General features: G+C 39.0%; 1 protein-coding gene across 1 annotated transcript in view; it reads left to right on the top strand.

Annotated features, from left to right (window-relative positions):
- The first annotated feature begins 473 nt into the window (after positions 1–473).
- USP37 (ubiquitin specific peptidase 37) overlaps positions 474–25,955 on the top strand; it is a 33,712-nt gene continuing 8,230 nt past the window's right edge. Inside the window, exons 1-17 of the mRNA XM_010283806.1 lie at positions 474–629; positions 4,176–4,347; positions 4,889–4,989; positions 6,263–6,444; positions 6,809–6,883; positions 7,469–7,566; positions 9,101–9,185; positions 10,112–10,273; positions 10,751–10,882; positions 12,940–13,063; positions 13,331–13,536; positions 14,617–14,734; positions 15,945–16,024; positions 17,378–17,542; positions 18,973–19,038; positions 20,236–20,386; positions 24,174–24,426. Coding sequence (XP_010282108.1) covers positions 474–629; positions 4,176–4,347; positions 4,889–4,989; positions 6,263–6,444; positions 6,809–6,883; positions 7,469–7,566; positions 9,101–9,185; positions 10,112–10,273; positions 10,751–10,882; positions 12,940–13,063; positions 13,331–13,536; positions 14,617–14,734; positions 15,945–16,024; positions 17,378–17,542; positions 18,973–19,038; positions 20,236–20,386; positions 24,174–24,426 — 2,326 coding nt within the window. The remainder of the gene's footprint in view (positions 630–4,175; positions 4,348–4,888; positions 4,990–6,262; positions 6,445–6,808; positions 6,884–7,468; positions 7,567–9,100; positions 9,186–10,111; positions 10,274–10,750; positions 10,883–12,939; positions 13,064–13,330; positions 13,537–14,616; positions 14,735–15,944; positions 16,025–17,377; positions 17,543–18,972; positions 19,039–20,235; positions 20,387–24,173; positions 24,427–25,955) is intronic.

The raw sequence follows: 25,955 nt of genomic DNA, 5'->3' as shown, positions 1-25,955 counted from the left end.
TAGCGCAGGAGGGCCCCGGGGACCCCGGTCGGGCCCCTGCGGGTGACCATGGCTCACGTCCCGTCAGAAACGCGCTCTTTTTCCCTCTTAGGCTTCCTCCGAAGCTTTGGTTTCCATCTTTTACCGAGTTTTCTCAGGCACTTTTTTTTTTTTACTTAAATCTATTGAAGTTGCAAGAATTTTTGTGTCTGGATTGGGTCTCCTCGCCTTTCAACAGTGAGGAATAGGCACGTTGCTGCCCAAATTTGGAGAAATTTTATTAATCCAGGTTTCCTTCACTTATGTGTAACTCTTCTTCGCTGTGTTTAAAAATATCAGCAAAACAGTTCTACCAAACTTCTACAGAAACTTTAAGCCATGCTTATATCTTTCTGTAGAGATTATTTGGCCTGCCTAGTTATAAATTTCTCCTTTTTAACAGGTTTTTACGGTGGAGTAGGCTTACTCTTGTTAGCTCTTTTCTGTGAGAAAGCATGGCTCCGCTAAAGGTGCACGGACCTGTCCGGATGCGCAGCATGCAGACTGGGATTACAAAATGGAAAGAAGGGAGCTTTGAAATTGTGGAGAAGGACAACAAAGTGAGTCTAGTGGTTCACTACAATGTTGGAGGAATTCCAAAGACATTTCAGGTACACCAAATATTAAGGCTTTTGTTTGAGCAGTGCATGGATTGTGCTCTTTTGTGAACAGCTGTCCTCTTCAAGGCTATTAAGTGTCACGCAAACTTCCCTCTGTCACTGTTTCTTGTTCCTCATTTCCTGAACACTAATCCCTTTGTATAACTCTCCTGTAAATTATTCACATGTATTGTTAAAGGATCTAAGGTTGGCATCAAGATACCGCTGAATGGGAAGAATCAAAAAGCAGAGAAGAGTTACCAAAGTATATAGCATCGTGGCTCACATGTTCAGATTTTTGGAATGTGTAACCTTTCTGTTACTGGTACATTAGCAGAATCCAGAGGTGAAGATCCTGAACACTTTGTACTAGCAGTTTTCCCAGCTGAAGAGTAATGGTGTTAATGCATTTGTAGCTCCTTGCTTGTTTATACAAGCCTGCTGAAGAGCAATTGTTACAGTTTTAGGTTTTAAATATGCCAGGCAGTATGGTTTCCTTACTGGGAGGCTGATGCAGATCACTGTTAAAGATTCTCTTGCAATATTCAGCCTAAGTTGCCTTTTTTTCATTCTATAGTTGTTTTCATCTGAGTCTTCCTAGTTTTTTGTGCAAAATGCTCCAAATCAAAAGAATGCGAAGGAGTGTTTTTCTGTAAGAAATTTGTCTGATTTAAAAATATGCAGAGGATACAGGATCAGTTGGAAGAAAAAAAAATCCTATCTTATTTAGCAACTTTGTAACAGCCTAAACTGATCTAAACGTTGGCTTCTGCTTTTTGGTGCCAAAGTAGTTTTTCATCAGTAGTGTTCACCAGACCTTTCTCTGAGCCATTTATTTCTGTGTACGGACTCAGTGAAAAAAAGTTCACTTTATTTTTGAAAGATCAGGTTTTGCTGCCTTAGTGTGCTGAGAAGTGTCAGGAAAGAACCTGGCAGCCTGTGTTGCCTTGGAATCAAGGCATGAGAAAAATCATTAGCTGTGGATAGTTCTTACCTCTGTTACTGTAGACTTGAAAAGAATTGTCTGCCTTCTCACACGTGATGCTGTGACTGCATGTTTGATTTAATCCAGTGTTGGACCGTGTTGCTTCTGAGAAGAGTGGTCTCTTCTCATACCTTCCCTGGCTGCTTGTTCTCATGTGTTCCTCTCTGCCATGAGTGTTAACGTGGTGTGACAGTGACTCAAAAGGTGGTTCCATAGGGAGGATGAGCCTATAGAACAACTAACCATGGCCTAAAGGGGCAGGTTTTGCTCCCAGGCTCTCGCATCTGTTGGCTCTGGCACTCGTCGGATCTCTCTGAGCTTCAGAAGGGTTTTCAGGTGAAGTAGTTCAGGGAAAGGACCAAACATGAGGTCTGGTGGAGGGGGTGATAATGGCACTGTGCAGCTAGGACCGCAGCAAAGGAGGAGGAGGAAGAATTGCCACATCTTCAGACCAATTATTTTTCTTTGGATGGTGGTTATTTTTCAGCACGATCTGCTTTCTGGTCCTTTTCATCTTGAAGCAACACAGACACCAGTACAAGAGTGGTGGTGGGAGAGCTGCCTGCCCCTTGCACTGCAGCCTTGTGCTTGAATGTAGTTTGTGTGAGCAGGCCCCAGTCTGTCACAGTGCTTTTGCATGCTGCTTTGGGCATGACAAATTCCTGATAATTTTGCTTTAGAAATAGCATTCCCTTTTTTTGACAAGTTGCTCTGGGAGAACTGAGTGTGATTTCCCCACTTTTTTTTACTTTTCTGTAATGGAACGTTTGGATGGATCCAGGGTTATATTTCTTTCTACAGTGACTGGTGCGCCATCAAATTTCTTATGTCAGATGATATGTTTTATTGATGTTTCAGAGCCTTGATGAAGTTGTCCTAGATGCTAGATGTGTGTTAAGAGAAATATTTAATTTACGTGCACCTCCCAAGACTTTGTGATGCTGACTGGGTCATAACAGGTGCATGGAGAGTATGGATGGAGCCCTCTTATGACAGCAGTTTGAGTTGAAATAGGTGATTTCCACTGAGATGGTGAAATAACTGTAATCCCTTTACACTGGACTCAGTGTTTTGAGAGGATGAAAAATTTGGATGCCCTTTTTCAATTCTTAGGTCCCTAAAGATATTTTTAGCTTATATTTAAAAAAAAAAACAAAACACAACCACCTCCAAAAAAACCCCTCCCCAAAACACAAGGGTTGAGCACAAAGTATTTCAGAAGTGTAATTTTCCCATAAAAATAAACCCTTAGTTTCTGACTGACTTAGTTTTCCAGCCCCTCTTATAAACTTCTGTTGTGTCTAGATTGGCTTTCCAAGAAGCTAGAGATCTGCATGGGAAAAAAAAATATCTCACTGATGGACACGGAGTGCCTTTTACTATCTCAGTCTTATTTAAATTTGTTCAGGTATATAAAAATCAGGAAAAATTTTTATTTTTAAACTTGTGTGTAATTTGAAGGAGACAAGACAGGTTCTAGAGCAATGTATAGCGAAACTGTGGCATTAGAGTGTAATTAGTGTTCATGTCTATTTATTCATCCTCATTATTTAGATCAGCAGTGTGGCAGTATGCAGGTGGGGCCAGATTAGAAGAAGACTCCGATCTGATGGGCAGTGTTTTACTCTGTCTTGAGTAGTGCCTGATGACCTTGGCTGTGGTTTCTGATTTTGTATGAAGCATTCAGTATTGCAGTATACTGGCATGGAGGTCATTGTGTAGCTAGTGCCTGATCTTAGACAAGGCTAAAGAAGCTGCAGCAAAACGAAGAATTAAGCAAAAAAAAAAAGACAAGGGAGTAGAAAATTAGAGTATGCTTAGGTGTGTATTGTCAAACTTCCATGCAGTCTGCAGATGTGAGATACTCTTTTGCTTCCTCTGCTTTAGGAGTTACCCTCAACCTACGTGGATAGTTGAGCCTTTACTGAACAGCCAGTTCTTATAGGTGACTTAGCATGAAGTAACAAGTAATGGTATAAAAAAGTAGCAGCGGCATTATTAGGGAGCACGGATTCTTTCTAAAATTGTTCTTGTGCTTGACCATAACCCTGAAAGTTTTGACACCACCTAGTTATTATAATCTTGCATATAGACTTAAGTATGTTTCTTATTGACTTACTCTCTCAGCAAATTTTTTAAGCTGTGTCAAATCTGTCTTCCCTGAGAGCAAATTATAAAGTGAGTAGAAGTTTGTACTTCACATTTAAAACTTTCCCCATCTTAAATTATATTTCAGATTTGATGTGGACGTTTCAGACAGGGACTGTATGAAGCTCTTATTCCTTTATGTTCAAAAATGTCATACTCAGTAGCAAAGCAAGTTTCAGAAAGCTTATCTAGGAATATAGGGACTGTTGAGCTACAGTGATACTGTCCTTTCAGTTCTGTCAACTTCCAAGATCACCGATTGCATTAATTCTGTGAGGCTTAATGTTTGCTTGAAATGGAGCAAGCAGAAGTATTTCCATGTGAGTGCCTCTTATCCTCTCTAGTTGAAGTGTTTTGTTTGAATTTGTAAGTATTTTGGCCTTTTAAAAATTGATTTATTTTTATAGTCACTTTCTTGTTTTCAGCTAAGCCATAACATTAAAACTGTGACCTTACGACCAAATGGTAGAAAACTGTGCTGCCTGATGCTAACACTAAAGGATACTAGCTTCCTGACAATTGATAAGGTACCATTTAAAGACGCAAATGAAATGCGGATGTACTTGGATGCAGTCCATCAAGACAGGGTTCACACTGGTAAGTGCAATTGTTGTAAATCATGTTAATAATAGTTTGGAGGGGGGTTGGTGCTGTGTTTTCTTTTTTTCATCTTTAGCCAGTTTGTCCTCCTTGTGTTACTGACTTTCTTTGTGTTTGTGTAAATGCTTCTTTCTGTCCCTGAATCCCAATTTTTGTTACATACCTTTCTGGTAATGTACCTTTGTCATGCTGAACGATAAGCAGAGATTAAACATGTAGGAATTATGCTGTAAATATGTTGGTATTTGAAAACTCATCTGTTTTGCACGTGGTCTCTTTCCTTTTTGTTTTACCTCTTACTTTGTTTTGTTTTTTTTTTAAGGATAGGAACTTTACTGCCAAGTGAATAAATGACCAATATAAGGGATATCCATAAACATGCGCTTATGTCTGTGCACTCAGGATATTGTACCGTCTGTTGGCAAGAAATCTAGTGTGCCCCTTCCAAAATCAACTCCAGATAGATAACGTCTTATAAATAAGAATGCCAATTAGTTAAATGACAATCAAATCAAATATTGTATACTTTTTCTGTCAGCTGGGAAACCCTCTCAGGGATCTGGCAGCTTCGGAGGTGTGCTGGGCAGCAGGACCACACAGAAAGAAGCTAATAGGCAATTCTCTTATATAGAGAACCAGGTTTGTTTAATTGTTCAAATTTTTCCTCTCCTTTAATTTTATTTCATTCATTTTCCCCCTCTCATTCTCTTATTGTATGTTGTAATAGCACTGTAAATATTTAATTTGCATCCAAAGTCTTTGTAATCTAGAGGGCTTAGAATAGATGTACACAGAGTGGTTGGCAACGGTGTGTCTTGTTCATGAGGAGCCATATATTCTGTATGAATAAGAAAAGTCAGTGTCTGGCTGTGGAAGACAGAGTATGTTCTTCATGCTGAGCTATCAGTCAGGCAGAGAGGCAGCAGAAATAGAGGGAAAGTACATAATTAAGACTTGCTTCTCACATAGTTATGAGTATCTCTTTGTTATACTGAACATCTTACGTAGCAGCTGAACACGTTATAGTCAGCATAGGTCTTAATGAGTTTTGCAGACTTCAGCCAAACATGCATATTGAAAAGCTGCTGACCCAGTTTTGTATCTGAATAAAGTTACTGAATTTCTGGCATTCTGCTCAGATTTTTGTGTAAATTTTGCAGACTCTTCCCTGGAAATGGTTTTACTTCAAAATATTTTTGTTCTTCCTTGTCTCCCTGCATAACGCAGATTTCATGTTATATCTACCAGCTTCAATTTTCCCTGTTATCTCTGTGAATATTCTTGTATTACCACCCTGAGGGATAATATTTTTGATGTTGTCCCAAAAGAAAATTTATGTGTTGCTTAAAGGCAATCTCACAGTAAAAACTCTTAAGGCTATGTATACAGTGGTAAGATTAGACATGCTTAGTTTTCAAGTCTAAAATTGACCAGCATTCCTGAGTCAACCGACGATTGTCTCTTTCCATTGCATTACTTGCTTTTGGCCCAAGGCTGTCAGGGTGCTGTTCTAATTGTGTGGGGTTTAATATGGCTTTTTTTTTTTTTTAATACCACCCAGGATTGATTTGGGGTTAGTTAGAAATCATGCCTTAGGTGTTTTTTATTTACAAAGCATGTAAATGAGGTTTTAAAAACTGAAGTTCAACCGATTTAGCGTTGGAAAATGAGAAGGGAAATTGGTTACTGCAGTAGAGTTTCATCTTTATGACTTGCTTGGATATGGTCAAAATTTTACCTATGTCTAATTAGTGTTAAACTCTCTTAATCTGTTACAAGTAGCATTTTTCTGCTTTTGGATGCTACACTGCAGCACGTAAAGCAGTGGTATAAATGCTAGATAAGACTAAAGAGGGTCATGTTTTTCACCGCTTCCATTGACTTGCTGACCCCCACTGCCTGGGTTTTGCAGAGTCCTCCCAAAAGAGTGACCGTGGAAAGTAAGGAGGAGAACCCGTTTCGCAAGGTGCTGGGTACCCCGGCGAGAGCGTCTGTTAAGAATTCTGCTGGAACCGGAACACCTAGCAACAGGGTGAACATTTCAGCATCTCCTGCGTCATCAGTCCCCCACAGAACGGGCTTGTTGGAGAATCGGTAGGAGTGTTATCCTCTTATGATATTGTTAAAATTTAGCTCTTTATAGAGCTGCTGGTGGAACTCAGTACATGTAGAAGTAAGAAGGGAATATGTTTCTTCCTCTGGTTTTGCTGTTGCTCTTAACAGGATGTTAAAAGATGTGCTTTTCTAGCCTCTGGCTGGTACTGGCACTAGAGCTTTATGAACAACTTAAGAGTTGAGCAGACCAAATTCTCCTCTGTATGCTATGTTGTAAAAGTGGAGATTGTGGAAGATAGGTGCAAAGAGCACAGAAAGCATTGAGGAGTTCTGTTCAATTGGAAGAGGATCATTTACTAGCCTTTCTGAAAGAATGACCACTTCAAAAATTTTCTATCATCAGTGAAAAGAGGAAAAGAACACAACCTCCTGGTTCAGAAATGAGTGAAGATTATCCCAAAGAGAATGATTCTTCAACGTAAGTAACCGTTGTTTCTAGTTTCTGATTTTAAATTCTTTGTTCATTTGTAAAGGTAAATTGTTCTGAAAAGAATGCTTGGGTATTTCCAGTTTCAGCAACATGGTACAGGCCAGCCACCAGTCAACTTCTGAACACACTGCGTGCTTAAAGTGGGGTTTGCATTCAGGATTAACGAGGGAAATACAACCTGCTGTAGCAGTTGATTTGCAGGAACTGGCACATGCAAATTTTGTGTCATCTTTCGTCAGTTTTGTCAGTCAGGATTGTCATACATGCTGTACACGTATAGCAATAGGTACCTTCTTCACTGAACTTGCTTTGACCCTTTTCAAAACAAAATTCCTAAAGAGAAATTACCATTTGGAGAATAAGCTCCATGTGTTTGAAATTACATTTAATCATAAGTAAGAAGGCTTGTATAAATGAATTGGTTAAACTTACCTGCGAGTGAAGTTTAACTATTCTATAGTCAAGTATTAAAGGTGATAGGAGAGAAATGCTTTAAAGCAAGTTGTAAGTATCAAGCAGGAATATCCTGTTTCTTCTACAAGTGCACTGACTTCCACTCTTGTTTATCTGTAGGAATAATAAAGCCTTGAGTGATCCAGCATGGAAATACTTGAACAGTAGCAGAGAGAAACAGTTGAATCTGAAGCAGGCAGAGGAAAATAGGACATCAGGTAAAATAAAAGTAAATCCAAATGATACCTGGCTTTGACCAGTACGATTTTACTCCTTTGATACTAGTTCAGAAAGTTGCTACAGAGATGGTTTTCCTAACCTACTTTCCCTGTGCCACTAACTTCCTTGCTTCCTACAGAACCATACATGAGATGCAAACAACTTGCCTTATTTGCAAAGCCTATCCTGCTCTAGTCTAACTCTGACCTTTATACTTGGGTGCTGATGCCAGCCCGTGTGCCAGCTTGTTTGAAAATTCAACAAGCAGATTCAAACTTTGCTCCAAGCTGCCCTTCCCCTTCGGAGGAGATTCCTGTAAACACCTAAGGATTTCCTTTTTTGCTTTCTTTCTTGTTTATTTTTAAAGTTTTCCTTTGCTGTTAATGCCCACATGAATTGTAGGCTGTTTTTTGTGCTGAAAATGTGTACTGTTTGCTTTTACTTTCCTATCTTTTCCCCAGAACCTAGAGGGGGAACTCTTTGGGGCCAGGACTTTTGTTCTGTTTGTACCAAAGTTCTGTTGGGTACTGGTGTCTGACAAGGTTTTATGGACAATATAGAAATATTGACAGTATGTAAATAAGCTAGTAAGCAGCACCGTTCTTCAGTTTTACTAATAAATCCTGAGCCTTTCTCCCCATAAAGGGGAATTTATTCAAGGTCTTGTTTTTATGGGGAATGTTGCTGAATCCGTTCTTTTTTTAGTGCAGCTCTGATGGCACAAACACATTGCTGGAGGAGCTAGTAAGGTGAATGTTTATCTCTGAATGAAAAACTAGTTTGCTCTTTAGAGTCAAAATTAGAATCTGTTAGTGTATACCTGCAAGTTCAGGTAACAGTGTTGCGAACTTCCTTCATATATCTGCATTTCTGAAAGTTGCATGGCTCAAACTGCTTCAAGCTGGGATAGCAGCAATGTTTATTCATTATCCAAACTAAATTACACTGTGATTCACCATAATAGGTCTTTTTTTTGACTCTTGAGAGCATTTTTTTTATGTGGCACCATCTAAGGCATTAGAGTCTCAGGAGCTAACACAATGATATCAGAACAATGAAACAATCATATTTTGCCCCAAGCCTATAGTAATTTCTCTTCCCAGTTGAAATTTCACAGTAAACTGTTTTCACTTCTGCATGTTTACCTTGAATTTTGAGAGCACTGTACCAGAAATCATTAGTGAGTTTCTGTTATGTGTTATCGTGTATATTTGAACAAGAGGTGGGTATTTATTATGTTTCAGAAAGTTAAGAGCATCCAATGACTTTTTAATGCTTTGTATTGCAATTTGGATTTGATGGAGATTATGGTATTAAATTCAATTCAAACTCCAGCATGTCTTTATTTACATGTGATTAATGTATGCATTAGTACTTCTAAGTATGTGTGTTAATACTTCCCAACCAATTCTGGAAAACAGTATTTGATGATTTTTAAACCTTTTGACTAAATACTTTTAAACGAGTTGTATATTGTATAAATAGCTGAGTTACCTGGAACAAAATGACCTGCGCCTCTCTCTGTTTTTCAAGGTATTTTGCCATTGCAGTCATCATCCTTTTATGGTAGTCGGTCCTCATCAAGAGAGTACTCCACTGGCAGTTCCACCCTGGACAGGTAGGACTGATTCACTAGCATGAACTGTAAATGACAGTTCTTTTCCAGGAATTAGGATCTTCAGTTTCCTGTGTGTTTATCATGTGGTATATAGCTTATGTGCATAAAATGTGTATGTATATTCCCCACTCCAAGAGTACAATCTAGGTATTCAGTGTGGCTACAGTTGCTCTAGTTACATCTACAAACTCCAGTTACTGCTTGCTTGACTATGTGAAATCACTCAAGTCTATTATAGTCATTGTGAATGGCTGATCTAGATGATACTTAAACTCTGGGTGGTTCAGATTCTATATAATCTCTGGAACTTTAGACTGAATCCTTGCTTGATTTTTCGCAAGTAGATAAATGACATGAAAACTCTATTATTAATAACAGTATTTTAGTAATACTGAATCATGCTGACGTTGGGATTCTTCTGTGTTAGAAACTGTGCAGTCAAACTTGGCAGTCTCTGCCCTAGATAGATGAGATACAAGATCAAGGAAGAAAAAAAGCATTGTCCATGCTTTACACATGAGGGACTAAGGTCCAGAGTGATTAGGTTACAAGAGCAAGAGGCTGAAAATGAAGAGACTGGCCCAGACGTGAATTTTAAGCATATCTTAGGAGTGGTGATCTCACGCTGTGCAATTGTTCTTCCTCTCATCATACGGTGTGGGGAGTTGTTAAATATCTTAAAGACAGAAGACTTGGTTATACTGCATGCACACCTGTGGATGTAAGGAGATTTAACCAAAGTATTCAAGTGCTCTGGAAAGAAGTTCTCTCTCACACCTCTCTTACATTATGATACATGCCAGTTAATCTTGTGTGGCTTTACCAGTCCTTCTCTTGTATAGTGATACAATTCCAGTGTCATGGACTGTAGCTATTTAAGGAAAAGCATTAGAAACCTTACGCTTTTTATCCTTTTATGTTTTTAGGTCTAATGTATCCAGCCAGACCCCTTCAGCCAAAAGAAGCCTGGGATTTCTATCTCAGCCTGCCCCTCTTTCCGTTAAAAAAATGAGATCTAATCAAGATTACACAGGGTGGAACAAACCCCGAGTACCCCTTTCCACCCATCCTCAACAACAATTACAAGGGTAAATTTAATTTTCTTTATCTAGCATGCACACTTTGATCATCAGAACATGCACATTCTTGTTATAATTACTTAACAAAAAAAAAAAAATCCTGAAATTAATGAACACTGAGATAGGGAACATTTTTCCTAGTTTGGAAAATATGTATTCTTAAATTCACTTCCTGAGCATTTTAGAGATACAATAATTTCAGGCAATTCATGTTCCTTTCGTATACTTTCATGATTTGTTTCTCTATCTTGTGTATAGACACATATTTTTTTTTAACTTTTGGTTATAGAAATTCATGGGTGCTTGCCCGATAAATGCCACCTTCCATGAGTTTTTAGTTTAGTCTGAAGGGTGGGAGGACAGCTCCAATAAGAAACTCTGTGGGGAGTGGCTGGGGCGAGTATCTTACATGTCAGTAGTGCTGGGTTTAACACTTGCGTGTTTACCCATTGATATACATACCATGTTCAATCTTCTTTTTTCCAGATTTTCAAACCTGGGAAACACCTGCTATATGAATGCCATTCTACAGTCCCTGTTTTCAATTCAGTCTTTTGCTAATGATTTGCTCAAGCAGGGTATCCCATGGAAAAAAATTCCACTCAATGCACTTATCAGGTAAAATTCACTTTGTGGGAAGGATATTTTCCTCTTTCATTACAGAGAAGCTAGTTTTGTTGTACTGAAGCACCTTTGTTAGAGGGTAATTTGCACATGTACATAATAAAATAAATCCTAGAACTCTCTGTATTTTGGAGTTTTACTTTAGAAATAGGAAGTAGGCCCTTTAAAATTCCAATGCTGAGTTATAGTCAGTCTTTTATATCTTCTACAGTATTTCTAGTGGCAGAGTGAAATGCTTCAGAAGAAAATGCAAGAAACTGCAAAATAAATAGATGCAGAATAACTTCTTTTTAAAACATTACCAGCTGGGATTTTAGCTGGTCACTAACTTCACCTGATACATGAGGGCCTGTGCTTTTTTGGAAAATACCCTTTGTTTAGTAGTTGTGGAGAGTGTTTGAGTTCTGCATACTTAATCTTTTTCTAAATTCAGCTGAACTATCAGTTTAGTCAAGAAACTCCAAAGGATACTGTAATATGTAAAACTCTTGTTTCTTAAAAATTTTCAGTTCCTGTGCCATTCAGGTTCCATTGTATGTCTCTCAGAAAGACAAACTGCTATTTGCTCTGTGTACTGCACTCTGCCATTTGGGATTTTTATTATATATGCTCTTGCGTACTTGATTTTTTTTTCTCTTGCTAAACAAGATTCAGGATTATCAGAATAATTTCTGTTTCCATTTCAGAAATTACCCCAAAAGATATAAACCATTATATTTTTGCTGTGTCTTCTTGAACTCTTCCTACGCTACTCAGGATCAGAGGTTGTTCCATGTGCCTCTTGAAATGTCCTTTCCCTAATTTTTGTAGAAAGACCTCTGAAGCTTGTGCCCCGTATACCTAATGGTACACTGTGTGGATAGAGCTTGTGCCATAGTACCTGTAGGGGAGGGCAGCATGTGATCCCGTGCCCAAGGCCAAAAAGTCAAGAGTTGATGCTCAGTAGCATCTACTTTGGCTTCTGTTGGTTTGGGTATGGGCACTTGATCTAACATGGTGAGTGTTTTTCTGGTTGAAAAGTGATTGCCTATCAACTGCTTTGTGGTGAAAAAGGTGTGTTTCCTTACATGCTTCACCGAGCAGTTGTAGGGGGTTAGGAGAGCACACACTGTTAACTGTAGCGTAGCAGAATAAGCAGAAACTTGTTGAGCTGCAGTAAATTATCAGATTCTTTGGGTAAGTGGGTATTAGTTGTTGGTTTGGGGTGGGAGGGGATTGCGCAGGTCTTTTCTGTCTTTCTATGGGGGTTTTTTTTGGTGTGTCATGGAACATGACATCGTTCCCTCACCTTCCCATGTATGTACTATGACAGAAACTGTTGTGCTTGGAATATATTGGGTGTGTATTTCCTGGGAAATTGTAAAGCAGTTGTAAGATAACTAAATCGCTAGCTTCTGTGAAGAAAATTAACTCTACCCTGGCTGAAACCAGGACACACAATAACTGAGAGGCACAGGTAAAGTGAATTTCAACATTTTTTTTTAACAGTTACGAGTAACGCTACCAGTAGCTTGTACCAAGGAACTCCTTGTGGCTCTTTTTGTTACGGCTTTTTTCTACTCTGTTGTAAAGTTTTACTGCTAAAAGGAGTAAAGCTTGAAACTGAGTAGAAATTTAAAAATAAATAGAAACCAGTCTGACCATGCAAGTTGAATTTAATGATTTTGTGTTGCTTATTTTGGTGCCATATGATTTCATACTTGCTATCAGTACAAATGTTTTCAAAAAGCATTGTGGGTTTTTTCCTCATTGTAGAAGAGATAGCAAAAATAAGTTTATAGAACTTTATAAGGCTCTTCCCTTTACCTTAAAAGATTGTAGAATTTTTGTTCATTTGGGTCCTGTTCCAATAATGGCCTCAAATGAGATTTCAAAATACTTGAAATGGAAAATTTTAATTATATATGAGATATTTTCATACAGAACCGCTAAACCATTTATCACAGGAGAAAAGCTTTTAGAGACTCTTAAAATGAGGTATCATGAGTTTTGTTTTGTTTCTCTGAAGTCCTGGAAAACCAATCAGTGTTTCATTGCATTGACTTCTGCAGACGTTTTGCCCATCTGCTTGCTAAAAAGGATGTGTGCAGCCCTGAGGTTAAGAAAGAGCTGCTCAAGAAGGTGAAAAGTGCCATTTCAGCTACTGCAGAGAGATTTTCTGGGTACATGCAGAACGTAAGTACCGTATTATCTAGAAACAATTATGTGTAATTTGTTCAGTGTTCGGACTGCATTGAACTACTGTCAAGCTTCAACTCTGTTTGACAGTGACTTGAGCTTTAGATTCAATAGCAACAATTGCCTGCTGTTTGTTAGAGCAGAACTGCCTTAGTATTGCTGAAAGCAATGAACTAAAACATAATTTCCCCAGTCTGTGTGTGTTTCAGAGAAAGATACTGAATGAAGCTGTACAAAATCACTTTGAGCTTACCCCGTTTCTAGGATGCACATGAGTTCTTGAGCCAGTGTCTGGATCAGCTGAAGGAAGACATGGAAAAGTTAAACAAAACTTGGAAGAGTGAGCCAGTGCCTAATGAGGATAACTCACCTGGACGGGCTTCTGATGACCTCTCAGCCACCAAAGTTTATACGTGTCCGGTTATCAGTAACTTAGAGTTTGAGGTTCAGCATTCTATCATTTGCAAAATGTAAGTGTGCTTGAGAGCTTTTCTCATACTTACCTTAAAAGACTGGGAAGTGACTTCACCTGTAGGCTATAACTAGAACTAAGAACTATGTTTTCTCCAAAGCTAGATATTTAGAAAATATTCTATGGTCTAGAAATGTTGTAAACCTCACACCACGCTGCCTGCTGCTACAGACATTCTTTAAACAGTCTCATACCATCTAGTTCTTCATTATATAGCCAGTCAAAAGCCTCTGTGCTTTGATTTTTGTGCACTGGTTGTATGAGAATAGAGAGAAATGGGAGTTTCAGCCAAGTAATGTTTCCTCTTAAAAAAAATAAATAATGGGAAGCAATGTTTTTAATTAGTTCTTTCTAAGGTCTTCCAGGGAATGGCTTTTCTTCTGTCTCTCTAAGTTGTTGCAGAAAAAAGATATAAACCAGTATGTCTGGGCATTTGTTATGTATGACCTGTACAGCAGATTGCCATATGGGACGCTTGCATTCCACAGAGCTTTTATGAACACAAATATTTGGGAATATTACTTTGTGTGTACTGCACTAATTCCCTAAGATAATTAAAAGTAAATTGCATGCAGGTAATAATTATTGAAGACAAATGATTATAGGGTCCTCCTCCCTGGCCCCCAAGCATAAGAAAATTGAGGTGGTTTGTTGGGTTTTTTTAGATGGGCTTTACTATTTTGTTTCTAAAAACAGTTTGAAAGTATTTCTAGGCTTTCCCTTCTTCTGGACTGGGCTTACTACTTTTCTCCTAAGAATGCTGAGTGAAGAAGACATGTTGAGCTACATAGCAGTCACTTTGATTTCCTGTATACCTGATCATTTGCCTCTCCAACGCAGTCTGTGGTTTTTTGTTCTCACCCTCACACAAATGTTTCTTTCAACTTATAAAGCATCAAAGTGAAATCCTAAAATTCAACTTTGTCATAAGCATCAAACAGTTTCATTTTGATGAATAAAAATAGATTGATCGAGGCATATAGTTCCTAGGAAGTTACTTTAGCCTAAAAAAATGTAATTTGTCATTAATTTCAAGTATATTTTTCATCAGACTTACGTAAGTGTGTTTCTTGTTTAGGTGTGGTGAAGCAGTCACTAAACGAGAACAGTTTAATGACCTCTCCATTGACCTTCCTCGAAGAAAGAAATTGCTTCCTTCCCGATCGATCCAGGATTCCCTTGACCTCTTTTTTCGGGTACGTAGTTTTGGAGGGTTTTTATTCACTGCGGACTGTGTGTAGGTTATGTACCATATGGAAACTTTGATTGTATAGCTGATTATTAATTTCTATGACAGTGATTGCAGGCATGTGAAATAACTTTGCACTTTTTTGACGTTTGTACATTAACAATATACAGGAGTTTTTATTATAAAATACTGTGCAGAAATTAACTGCTCCTTACCATACTGCTGTGAAATAGGTAGACTTCCCCATTTTGTGGTGGAAGAGTTGAGGCATAAACAAATACAAGGGAGAAGGGAGGCTGTCAGATGGAGATAATCACTTGGGAATTGCTGCTTCCTCTCCTGGGCTAGGTTGCTTCAACAGCTTACATACTGGCCTAAATTAGCATGGAGGAAAAAGGTCATGCAGATATAATTAAATAAATAGTTGTAATATGTGGGTGCTCATCTTGTAAGTAGAACTTCAAGGCGAGGTTTCTGAAAGCTAAAAATGAGCCTTATGTCTGTGAATTAGTGTTGTATTTTGTCATATTTTGAGGCAGACCTGTGGGGTTTTCTTCTCCATTTACAGATAATGTTTTCAGCAGATAGAATAATTGATGTGCTTATTCTTCTAAAAGCTGGTGGAAATTCTAAAAATTATAGTGATGTCATTTGGCCTCACTTAAAGAGAAGAGCTACAGAAATGTTTGATGGCTAAGTCATGTAATTTGATCACAGTGATGCTTCCCCTTTTGCTGTCTGTTCAAAACTCTACCCTGATGCAGCACATCCTTGGCGAATTTAGATAGGGATAGCTTTTCAGGAACAAAGTTGAAGTTTTGAACGAGAGAGAAAATTTCATGGCAAATTGTCCTCCACCAAAGGTTATTAAGAAAAAATAAAAAACCCCGTGTATGGGAGAGAAAACTGTAAACCTCACAAGATTGTCCCCTCTCTTTGGAAGCTAATTTGTCACAAATGTGCCTAATTCACCAGTCTCCTGTAGACTTGCAGGACAAATTCCACCTGTGTTAGTGGATATGTTGTCAAATTGTAAGCTCTGCTACCTGTCCTCTTACCAGATGTCCTCTTGTTAGGTCATGTTGAAGGTGATATAATTTTAAGTGTAACTGCTGTTTTGAAGAGCTTCAGTGACAGCCAAAAGCAATGTGCTTTCTGTTGAGATCTGTTTGTTGTGTGTTTTGTTCCACTAGTCATTTTTCTGTTCTCTTAAACAGGCAGAGGAGATCGAATATTCCTGTGAGAAGTGCAATGGAAAGTCTGCTGTTGTCACACACAAGTTCAACAGGCTTCCCAGGTAAATGTTGACATCTGTTCCTTTCTTTCCTGGAAGAGCATGTCACAAAAATGCAAGCTGAAGTCCCTCAAAGAGTAAAGCTGGGAAAATGGGTAAGACAACGTGCACAGTGGTCAGCATGTGAGAAAGATGCACATGCACACAGTAGACTTCATGCTGTTCTTCAGTTTCCCTCTGAAGAAGCTCTCTTGAGCACGCTCTGCAACACTTCTTTCTTCCTCCCTATCACTACACAAGGAGAGCTGAGTTTTCCCCTTCCCCTTTTCTTGGTGTTTCTGGAATGTGAGGGAAACAGAAACAGTAAATGTATTGTGGAAGTTTAATATTTTGTGCTCAGCTGACCTGATGGGACGGAATGAGTTGGAGGCATTAGTGCCAGAAGGTATATAGAGGGTTTTGCTTTGATCAATTAATTCTTCCCACGCTGATACATGTTTTCTCTCTCAGTAAGCATGGCACTTCGAGGAAGAAGGCAGACACTTAATGGCATGCTTAATAGTTTCTGACCTCATGGTTGGGTTTAGCTCATTATTTAGAGTGGAAGTGCTTGGAGGTAGGGTTGATTTTTCTCATGGGATGTAAAGCTAAAAGAGTCTGTTGGATGACTTTATCTGGCCTATGTCCTTGTCCCAGGTATACTCATACTGAACCCAGTAACTTGGCGGTTAGCTTGCATTTTGCTTAAATAGCCTATTTATGCTAGCACTGAAAAACCCTTGTCAAAGTTTTTGAATATTAGCACAACGTAAGTGATGATACAGCTGCATGATCTAAATAGTACAAAGTGCAGCATAAGGGAGAAGATTTAATGTAAGGAGGCCTTTTCAGGCCCTTTATACTGTTGTGATCAAAAGCTCTTTCGAAGTGAAAGTGTCATGACAGATAAACCAAGTACACATCTTGCCCTGGGCACAGTTCCTGTTCAGTTCTGGTCAACTATGTGATCCCTCCATCACAGGCTTGAATATCTGGGATTAATATACTAGCATTCTGGTTTATAATGATACTTCAGTTGTTTCCTATCTCTCACTGCGTAGTAGAAATAATGAGTTTGGTAAGAGCTGCTTGCTTCTGCTTGACTGAAGAGCAGGGTGAAGCAGATCAAGCAGGAAGCCTCTTGAGTCAGCAGAGTCTGCACTCTGCACCTTGCACAAAGTTGACTGATGGACAGGAAAGTAATTGCCTGTCTCTTGCCAGATAAGAGATGGATAGTGTTCACTTACCACCCCTAAGTAATAATCTGTATTTGAGTCAGGTGAACGCATTTTGTAAACAGGGCTACATGGATATTGAATATGATTTCTCTGACTTCTGTCTTGAGATTAACATTTGTCCTTCTCTGCTATCTCTCAGGGTCCTGATTCTTCATCTGAAACGATACAGCTTCAATGTAGCATTGTCTCTCAATCATAAAGTCGGGCAGCAGGTGGTTATTCCAAGATACTTAAGCCTGCTTTCACACTGTATGGAAAGCACTAGGCTGCCACTGACGCTGGGATGGAGTGTCCATTCTGCAATGTAAGTGTACAACTTGTGGTTGATCTATGCCAAGTTAAGCACATACGCCACAAGGTAGGCAGTTGTCAAATGTCCTCCAGAAGATTTCTGGGCAAGGAATATGCAGCTTCAGATGTGAACTGCTAGTTTGTAATGATGCCAACATGAGAACATGTATGGTAAGGAAGCATGATGGAAGCAGTAGGAAGACTTGGTGGGACATTATCTAGGGAGTATTTGGTAAGATAATACTCTTCACTGTCCTTGAAAATAACTTTCTATCCTTTTTAAGAGAGCTTCTGTTAGTAATTTCTAAAATTTATGCCTCTTGGTCCAAAATAATCTAGATTACCTTTCCCTTCACAACACACTTAACTCTGAATAGGAGACGTAACATCCTACCTTTTTCTACTAATTTCCACTTGCACCTCCTGTGCTATCATTCATTTTTCATTGTCTTTCCTGTGCTACTGTAGTATCTGAGCACTTAACATGCTGAAAATATTCTCTCCTTTCCCCTATGACAGTTATTTCTGTACAGCTGCTTGTCCTGAGACACGGAGGTTAAATGTGCGAGTTGTCACATAGGAATTCTGTGGCAGAATAAGGAACAAGAAACCCTCAGATCTCTTGTGGTCCCTGCCTAGTGACACATGTAGTTTATATGTTCAGTAGTGTGGCATGTCTTCGTGTGCTGAACGTTTAGTGGCGCTTGAGATTTACATGGATGTTTCCCAAGAGTTTACTTTAACAGTAGAAATCTTAAACACAACGAACAGCTTAAGCTAACCAGAACAGAAGTACTTGAAAATATGTTTGAAATAGCTTTCCAATGGCTTTTTTTTAGTCATTGAAACCGTTCTGATTGACCAGAGAGTGGAAGGGTAACTAGGCTGGAGAGAGGCAGCCCTGGTTTGAGGGGGAAGATTAGAAAAGATTTCTGCATTGGCAGCCATCTGGTGGATAGATGTGTAGTGATAGTGATGGACTTTGAGGAGCCCGTGAAAGGATTAAATGGAGCAGGAAGTTTGTTCAGAAGAATCTAGGTAAGGCAGGAGAAACAGAGGCATGGGACATGCCAGAAAACCGGCTGATCCAGACAGCAGTGGGAGACTGTGGTTTGGGAGCAGGAACTCAAGTGTTGGTGGGAATAAAAAGTAAAGGAATGAGTTGTCTTGACATGGGAGCCCAAAGCCTTTAATTTGTGAGCTGATCCCTAAGGGTGCATCACTAAGAAGTGAATCAAGTTTAAAGGATCATATATGGTTTTGAACAACTGTTGTATATTTATAGCATGATGGAGTTATTACTCTAAATTTAAGCAATTAGCAAGTACATAATGGTATTCTGCTTGTTTCTTTGGTCATGGATTTGCATGCATAGCAGACAAGTAAACACTTATTTTTTTAAAGACTGTAACTGCTGCAATAAATACTTTGCTTTTTTAATAGTTCCCGTCCATTGAAAGCCTCCCAAATGGTGAATTCCTGTACTATAAGCACTTCCACACCTTGTAGGTGAGTTATAGCTCTGAAATGCCCGTGGCCTTGGGGTTTCATGGTACAATTTTTAAGGCATTTTAAAAATTTCTAATTCCCCTTCTTTAATCTTTCCAGTTTTTCTATTTGTTTTTTTTTTTCCTATTGTAGTAAATTATTTCAGCTACTGTCTTTCTTCATATCTGAGTTTTATTAGTGTTACATGCTAGCTGAAATTAATATCAGTTTGCCTAGTTGCATGATCACCTTAGCAATTCTTTTGAGAACCTTTGGGGACTTGTAAGTAAGCAAAGATGTTTTTGGTTTTTTGGTTTTTTTTTTCAGATAGAAGGCTGAGCATCAGAATGAGAACTGGATTTAGTTTGTACAGATTATTTGTCAGTGCCAGATACCTTAAAATAGCTTGCATGTGTGGTTACAAGCCACATATATAAGAAGCAAAATGGTTTCTAATTATGCAGTCTAGCTCTTTTCTCTATTCTGGCTCTTCGGAGCTCCAATGTGTGTTTTGGGAACAGGTGGATAGTTCCTTAAGTTTACTTGCAAAGATGAGAGAGTATTGTTTTTATAGGATGTTTTGGAAGACCAGTTTTTGATATAGTGAAAAATGTGATATCACACTGGATAGTTTTGCATTGTGGAATGCTTAAAGACCTGATTTCCTCATTGAGCAGAAATCGCGACTTCCCCAGACTCTCTTGTCTCCTGTTCTAAAGAGGCAAGAATTTATCTTGATGAAAGAGCAAACAGGAAAACTGAAAAACTTGTGCAGATTTGTGCTTCTTATATCCTAGTAATGATGTGGAAAGTCTTGTGTCCAGCTTAGTAAACTTCAGAAGTCAAATGGTTTGTGCAGAGTTCCACATGTTACTGTGGACTCAACTCGAATGAGTATTGTCTGGGATTGCTAGGTAATAAAATGCAGAATCCTTGGCCTTAGAAGAGAGAGCCACACACTTAGTAACTTTTAACGTTGTAAGTTGCTGTTGCAGGCTTTTGAAGCAGGTATGTCAGTCAACCTAGTAAAATACACCTCCTCTGAAAACCCTGCCTGCTCTGTTAATAAATGGTCATTGTCAGTTATTGCAGTTTGTTTCCCTGTACTGCCCTGCAATGTGCAAATTGGGCGTAACACTTCTTTAATGGTTGCTTTGAAACAGATTTGTACAATGCTACAATGCTATAAAGTTTTATAGCCATGTTTTTAATTTACAGAAAATACACTTTCAAATCAAAGAGCTCTGCAGCACTCTGTATAGATTCTGACAGTGACGATGAGCCATTGAAACGCTCTGTTGCCCATAGCCAAAGGTTGTGTAACATACAGAGTAGAGATCAGCAGCAACTGCAAGAAGAGCCAGAAAAGGTAAGGGGAGAAAACAACACAAACTCTCATACGTATATATCCTATCTGTGCTCATGTCTGGACTATGCTTTTCTTAGCATAGACTGTGAGTAAAATTGATGTAAGATAAGGGTTTTTTTTTTCTCCTAATTAGCACTGCAATGATGGGAGTGCTTTGCTAATTGACCTCTCTGTACCATTGTCTTGGGTTCCCACTGGGGACAGAGGTAATTGCTTCGCAACTGCACCTGTGTTTTCAGGTTTTGTATACCAACTGCTTACCAGTTTTGTCAGTCCTTTGGGTAACTTTCACTAATAATGTTCCCAGGCTGAAATATAATGGGCTGTCAGTAATAAAATTATGCAGTAAATCCCTTGATTAAATTAGATCCAGTACAAGTTGGGCTAAGCAAAATACTCAATTGAGAGAACTTCTTGCACATCCAGTCTGTGTGCCCTTTCACGTGTGGCTTTTTCAATGCTTTTAGAAACTGAAGCTGTGAATCTTTTGGAGGTGGACATGTAGAAGCATGTGGACATAACCGTGCCTGTAGACCAATGAACTTAACTTCAAATTGCCTTTGAGCTCTTCATTGTGACTAGTATTAATGTTGCCAAGGTATTTTTTGCCTCTATCAGGGCAGTGTGTTAGCAGGCAAGTGAGTTGTCTGGGAAGGAATGATGACCCAGAAGGGCAAACAAGAAGCTTAGAGGATTATCTTTCAGTACCACTTTCTTCTATTAAGAGTGTTGCAGGCCTAGTGCTTAGGGCCAGTGTCCTGCAGCTCTGCTTCTCTAAAGTTTTTTGACAATGTTCATGGAGTTATTTTAATCAAGCAGAGACTTGTGGTCCTGAGTATGGCATTAAAGGACAGGCGTAAAGCTGGCTGAATAGCAATAGGTAACAAGAGGAAGATATCTAATCTGATAGGAAGATCCTGGGAGGACCCTGATCTGCTCAGTATTTAATAAATTATAAAATAGATAATGAGTATTAAAATTTCTGAAAGCCCAGAGCTGAGAAGAGCTGAAGAAGTTCTGAAGCTCAGAACTACAGTTAAGAATGATCTTGACAAATCTGAGAAATTGGATGAAAATAGGATGGGTTGTTCAGTAGGAAGAGGCTGACGTGCTAATCTTAGCAGGACTAATCAACTGTGAATATGGCATGGGAACAGCTGGAAAAGCAGTGGGCCTTCGGAGAGGGTGTGAAAGGTGACAGTCGGTCACGAGGTCAAGCTAGTTGAAAACAGAAGTGTATAGACAGAGGCATGGCCTGCAGGTTGTGTGAAGTAACCTTCCTCTTTTCCTCAGCATTGAGCTTTAGCTGGAGTTCTGTATCCAGCTTTGGGCTTCAGACTGAAGAGAGTTACAGGTTAATCGGAGAAGGGACAGAGGAGAGGAACATGAATGACTGGAGGTCTAGAAAGGAAGATTTTGGGAGAAAGTGCAGGCAAGTGAACTTGGGTCTTTAGTTTAAGGAGAAGTCTAAGCAGGGCTTGTGCTTTCAAGGAAGGGAAAGAAATTAATAGAAACACTTGAGCTGTTCTCCATGCCCGTGGTAGATAGAAGTAGTAGTAATAGACTAAATTGCAAACAGTAGTTTTTAGATTAAATGTTAGGGAGAACTTCCTGATGCAGAGGATGTGTAGGGATGGAACGGATTGCCTTGAGAGAAAGACCTTTTGATGCAGGTCTCAGGAACAGGGTAGGCAACTGCTGTCCTGCATGGCATGTCTGTAGGTGGGGAAAGGGAACTAGCTTGTCTTTGAAGTCCCTCTTATGTATAGGAAAAATATTCCTAACCATCCTAAATGATTGTTCCTCCAGTTTTGTTTGTGAGGAAGTGTAGGTAGTCTATCGCACAAGCCCTGTGAGCACAGAAATTGTGGGACTAAAGCCTATTAATTTGAATAACAAATTAATTACAGACTTTCCAGCCTGTTGTGGGAAAGAGACAGTGGTGGTGATGATTCCAGATCAGTGACTTCATTCTTTGTGGCCATGCACGTTGGCCACTCCTCAACCACAGGCCTGACCAGCCATCTGTTATCATTAACCAGGTCCTTTGTCCTTCTCAGTGTCCTGAGAGTCCTGGGAGGACTTGGTCCTGGTCCTTGGAAGTGGTGTTACTGCTGCTGCACCATTTCCCTTGGCATGCTTCTGATAGCAGCTGTGGATGGGGTTGCATTAGGGGCTTGGCAGTCACTTTGTACAGCCGGTATGTCGCCGGCGGGGTACTGCTTGCAAAACAGTCCTGCCGTGTGGGAGAACAGCTGGAACAGCGGGTGTATGTGACATTGAGTTGTCGGGGCAATAGCAGTTACCCAGCCAAAGTGGGCAGAACTGCAATTTCTGTGATTTCTGCCTCTGCAAATGTAGTATTTGAAGTACTTTTTTTAAAAATACTTACTTAAAGCAGCCTGTCTTAGCCTAAACTACTTAAAATCTATGCAAATTATTTCTAATAGTAAAATTGTATTCAAATAAAGCACAGATGCTGCCAAGTCTTTAAAGTCCAGCCACTGAATTAGTGGTAGTTGTTGGCAAAGTGCCTGGAACTCGGGTTTGCTGAAGAGCTAAACCAGTTTTGACATTAGTAGCCTACAGGTGCAGAGAGAAAAATCAGAAGGCTTCAAAAGCAGGTAGTCTGCTTTCCTTATTCAGTGCATGAATAGAAGTGAGGAGAGAGGTTTAAATTTGTCAATTCTAATTCTTGGAGGGCACGATGTCTAGAATAAGCAATTTAGTTGGCTAATTCATTTGCTAATCTTGTTTGATAAGCCATTTTTAATACAAAATGTTTGCTATATAAAACTAGTCTTGCTCATCAAAAGCTCCTGTATTTAAGTAACAAGCAGCAGTAAAAATGTGGTTTTGTTCATTTTAATGAAGTCCTGAGATCCATCCAAATGCAGTTTGCAATAAGACCTGGATAAGTACATTCTAATAGAAACGATTTTTCTCAATTTTTCACATAATATAGGGGAAAAACAAATCTAAGCATGTGGTAAGTAGCCTAATTGTGTAAAAATGTATACATGGAGGTTAACCTCCTGATTAACAGTTAATATCAAAATTATTGAAATTACTACATTAATTGCAAATCAGTATGGTGTAGGAGTTGATGAGTCATTTTTAGGAAAATAACTAAAAAAGCAAAACTTCAAATTAAGACCAAAGCGTTTTTCCTTTCTTCCAATTTAAAATCATTCTGTCCTCCTTAGGAAAGATTAAAAAATTCCCCCCTTTCCCTGGTTAACTGTTTTCTTAACTTGGTTTGCAGAGTCCCGTCATGTGTCCCCCACCCCCAAGATTTCATATGGCAAGTCTGAAGCACCAAACCTAATTCTAATTGCTCTTCATATGAGCCTGACTTCAGTTCCTATTCTTCCATCCCTGTGTTCAAGTTCAATTACTCTCATGTTGCTGCTTCAGCCTTTGTTAACAAACTTGGAATTGTACTACTTGTGCCTCAGCACTGACTTGCCAGAGGCTTGAGGATTCATCAGAACCAAGAGGTGGAACACATGTGTTGAAGGGAAGAGTAATCTTGTGTATGTTAATCCACAGGGCCTGTAAAAACTGGTTGTAGTTTATATTTAAATATTATTCCTTGGAGTGAACATAGCTACAAAGCCTGTCTCCCCATTGAGTCTCATATAACGATCTGTTTAATGTTGACAGAGCCAAGCTCCCACTCCCTGGGGTTAATAAAATAAATGTAAAAAAATCTCCACAGAAATGTAAAGCTGATGTTATATACCTGTTTATTCAAGCACTTAATCATAACTCCATTCATCTCTAGGGTTCAAAAAGAAGTAAAATGGAGGGTGATAAACCTGAGCTGGGTAATGCTGGTTTTGATGGGATGAGCGAAGATGAGCTGCTAGCAGCTGTCTTAGAGATTAGCAAAAGGGAAGCTTCTCTGGCTCTGAACCATGATGAAGACAAGCCCACAAGCAGCCCAGACACTGGTTTTGGAGACGACGAAATTCAGGAATTGCCGGAAAACCTGGAATCTATGGAGATGGAGAAACCTAAAGCAACATTAGATTCGGGTAAGGTAAAGTAACCATCTTAACTGGACTATAGTGAGCTAAAGTGGGTTACTGGTAGCTGCAGGTTAGTAATTTATGGTGTCAGAATCTGGATGCAAGTACGCTACTGAAACCACCTGACTGCCTCAGAGTTTTCTTACAGTTTTCCTGTGTCTGAAGTGTTTAATTCATTGAACTGTGAAAATGTATTTTCTTGTATGTCTGTAACACCTCTGATAAAGGAAAGTCATCTTCGGGGTTAATTTCCTTTTTTTTTCTCTCCTGATTAACACATGCTTCCACTGGTTCCTGTAACAGACAATTCAATTTACTAAGATTTGGTAGTGTCTGGAACTTAATCTTCCATAATCAGAAAGCAGCTGTTGCAGCTTGGGCAGCACAGTAGCAGGATTCACACTGCGGGTGTGTAAGAGTGATGTCTGGGGTGCGTAAGACTAGAATACTTTCATAAATGATGTTGTTTTGTCACTAGTTACTAACAAATTTAGCTCTGTCTCTGTGATTTTTTTTAATACTTTTTTTATGCAAGAGTAGACCCTTGAGCATAAGAGACTCAGCATGTGAATTACAGCCTCTGACCCAGAAACGCAGTTAAGTACAAGAAGGAGCCTGTTTGATCTCAGTGTGGGGAAAATGAGTGTCTTCCTTTAGTTGGCTGAAGGAAATTTAAGTGTTTATCATTTTTTGTGTGCTACATGCTTTCAAGCAGATTTTTAATTCCACTAGCCTGGAAAAACAGGACAACAATATGGTTTCCTTCTCCTCTCAGAGCCAGGAGGTTAAATATTAGCAACAAAACTCTCCTCACACTATTACCAAAAAATCACAGTTGTTTTCATGGACAACTCTTGACAGCTTTCATGTTGGAAGGCAGTGGTGGGCAGCCTTGTTTGTGCCCTCCTTTATATACACTAATGCTGCTTATGGTTCTGTAAAAGAGTTGTGAGAGTGTGCCCACATAAATGTGTGTCTCTCCAGGTTTTCTTTGGAAAGTATAATGTAGTTATTTGAAGGCTCTATTGTGACACTTCAGCAAAAAGTTTGTGTTTAATAAAATTTTCTGTATTTTCTGATTAAGAATGCATTTAAACACTCAACATTTCATTGAGCTTTCTGTATTTGGCTGTGTATGACCAAAAAACACAAGTACTACTTAAAGCATACAGTTTGGCATTCAGATGAGATATGTGTGTATGTTGAGTTAGCAGTTATGGCAGCTGAAGGTAACGTGCCATGAGTTTGCAAGCCCATGTTCTATTTAAAGGAAACTTAATTGCCAAGGATGCTTTGCTACATCAGACAAGGTGATTCTAAAGATGATGGATTCAACTTGGTCCATTTCTTGTTACTGCTAGTAATACTTTTTTTTTTTTGTAAACACAATAATTTGTGGTGCTTTCAAAAAAGGCTAATTTAGATATGATAGGTGTCTTTTCTGCTACATGATCCTTGAATAATGGTTGTGTGAGTCAAGTGAGTATTTCTTCTTACATTGGTAGTTTTCAAAGGTCACGTAATAAATTTTGTTT

The sequence above is a fragment of the Phaethon lepturus genome, unplaced genomic scaffold, assembly GCF_000687285.1.
Source record: "Phaethon lepturus isolate BGI_N335 unplaced genomic scaffold, ASM68728v1 scaffold34343, whole genome shotgun sequence".
Lineage (NCBI taxonomy): Eukaryota > Metazoa > Chordata > Aves > Phaethontiformes > Phaethontidae > Phaethon > Phaethon lepturus.
Note: the sequence above shows the minus strand (reverse complement) of the source record. Positions and strands in the feature narration are given on the sequence as shown.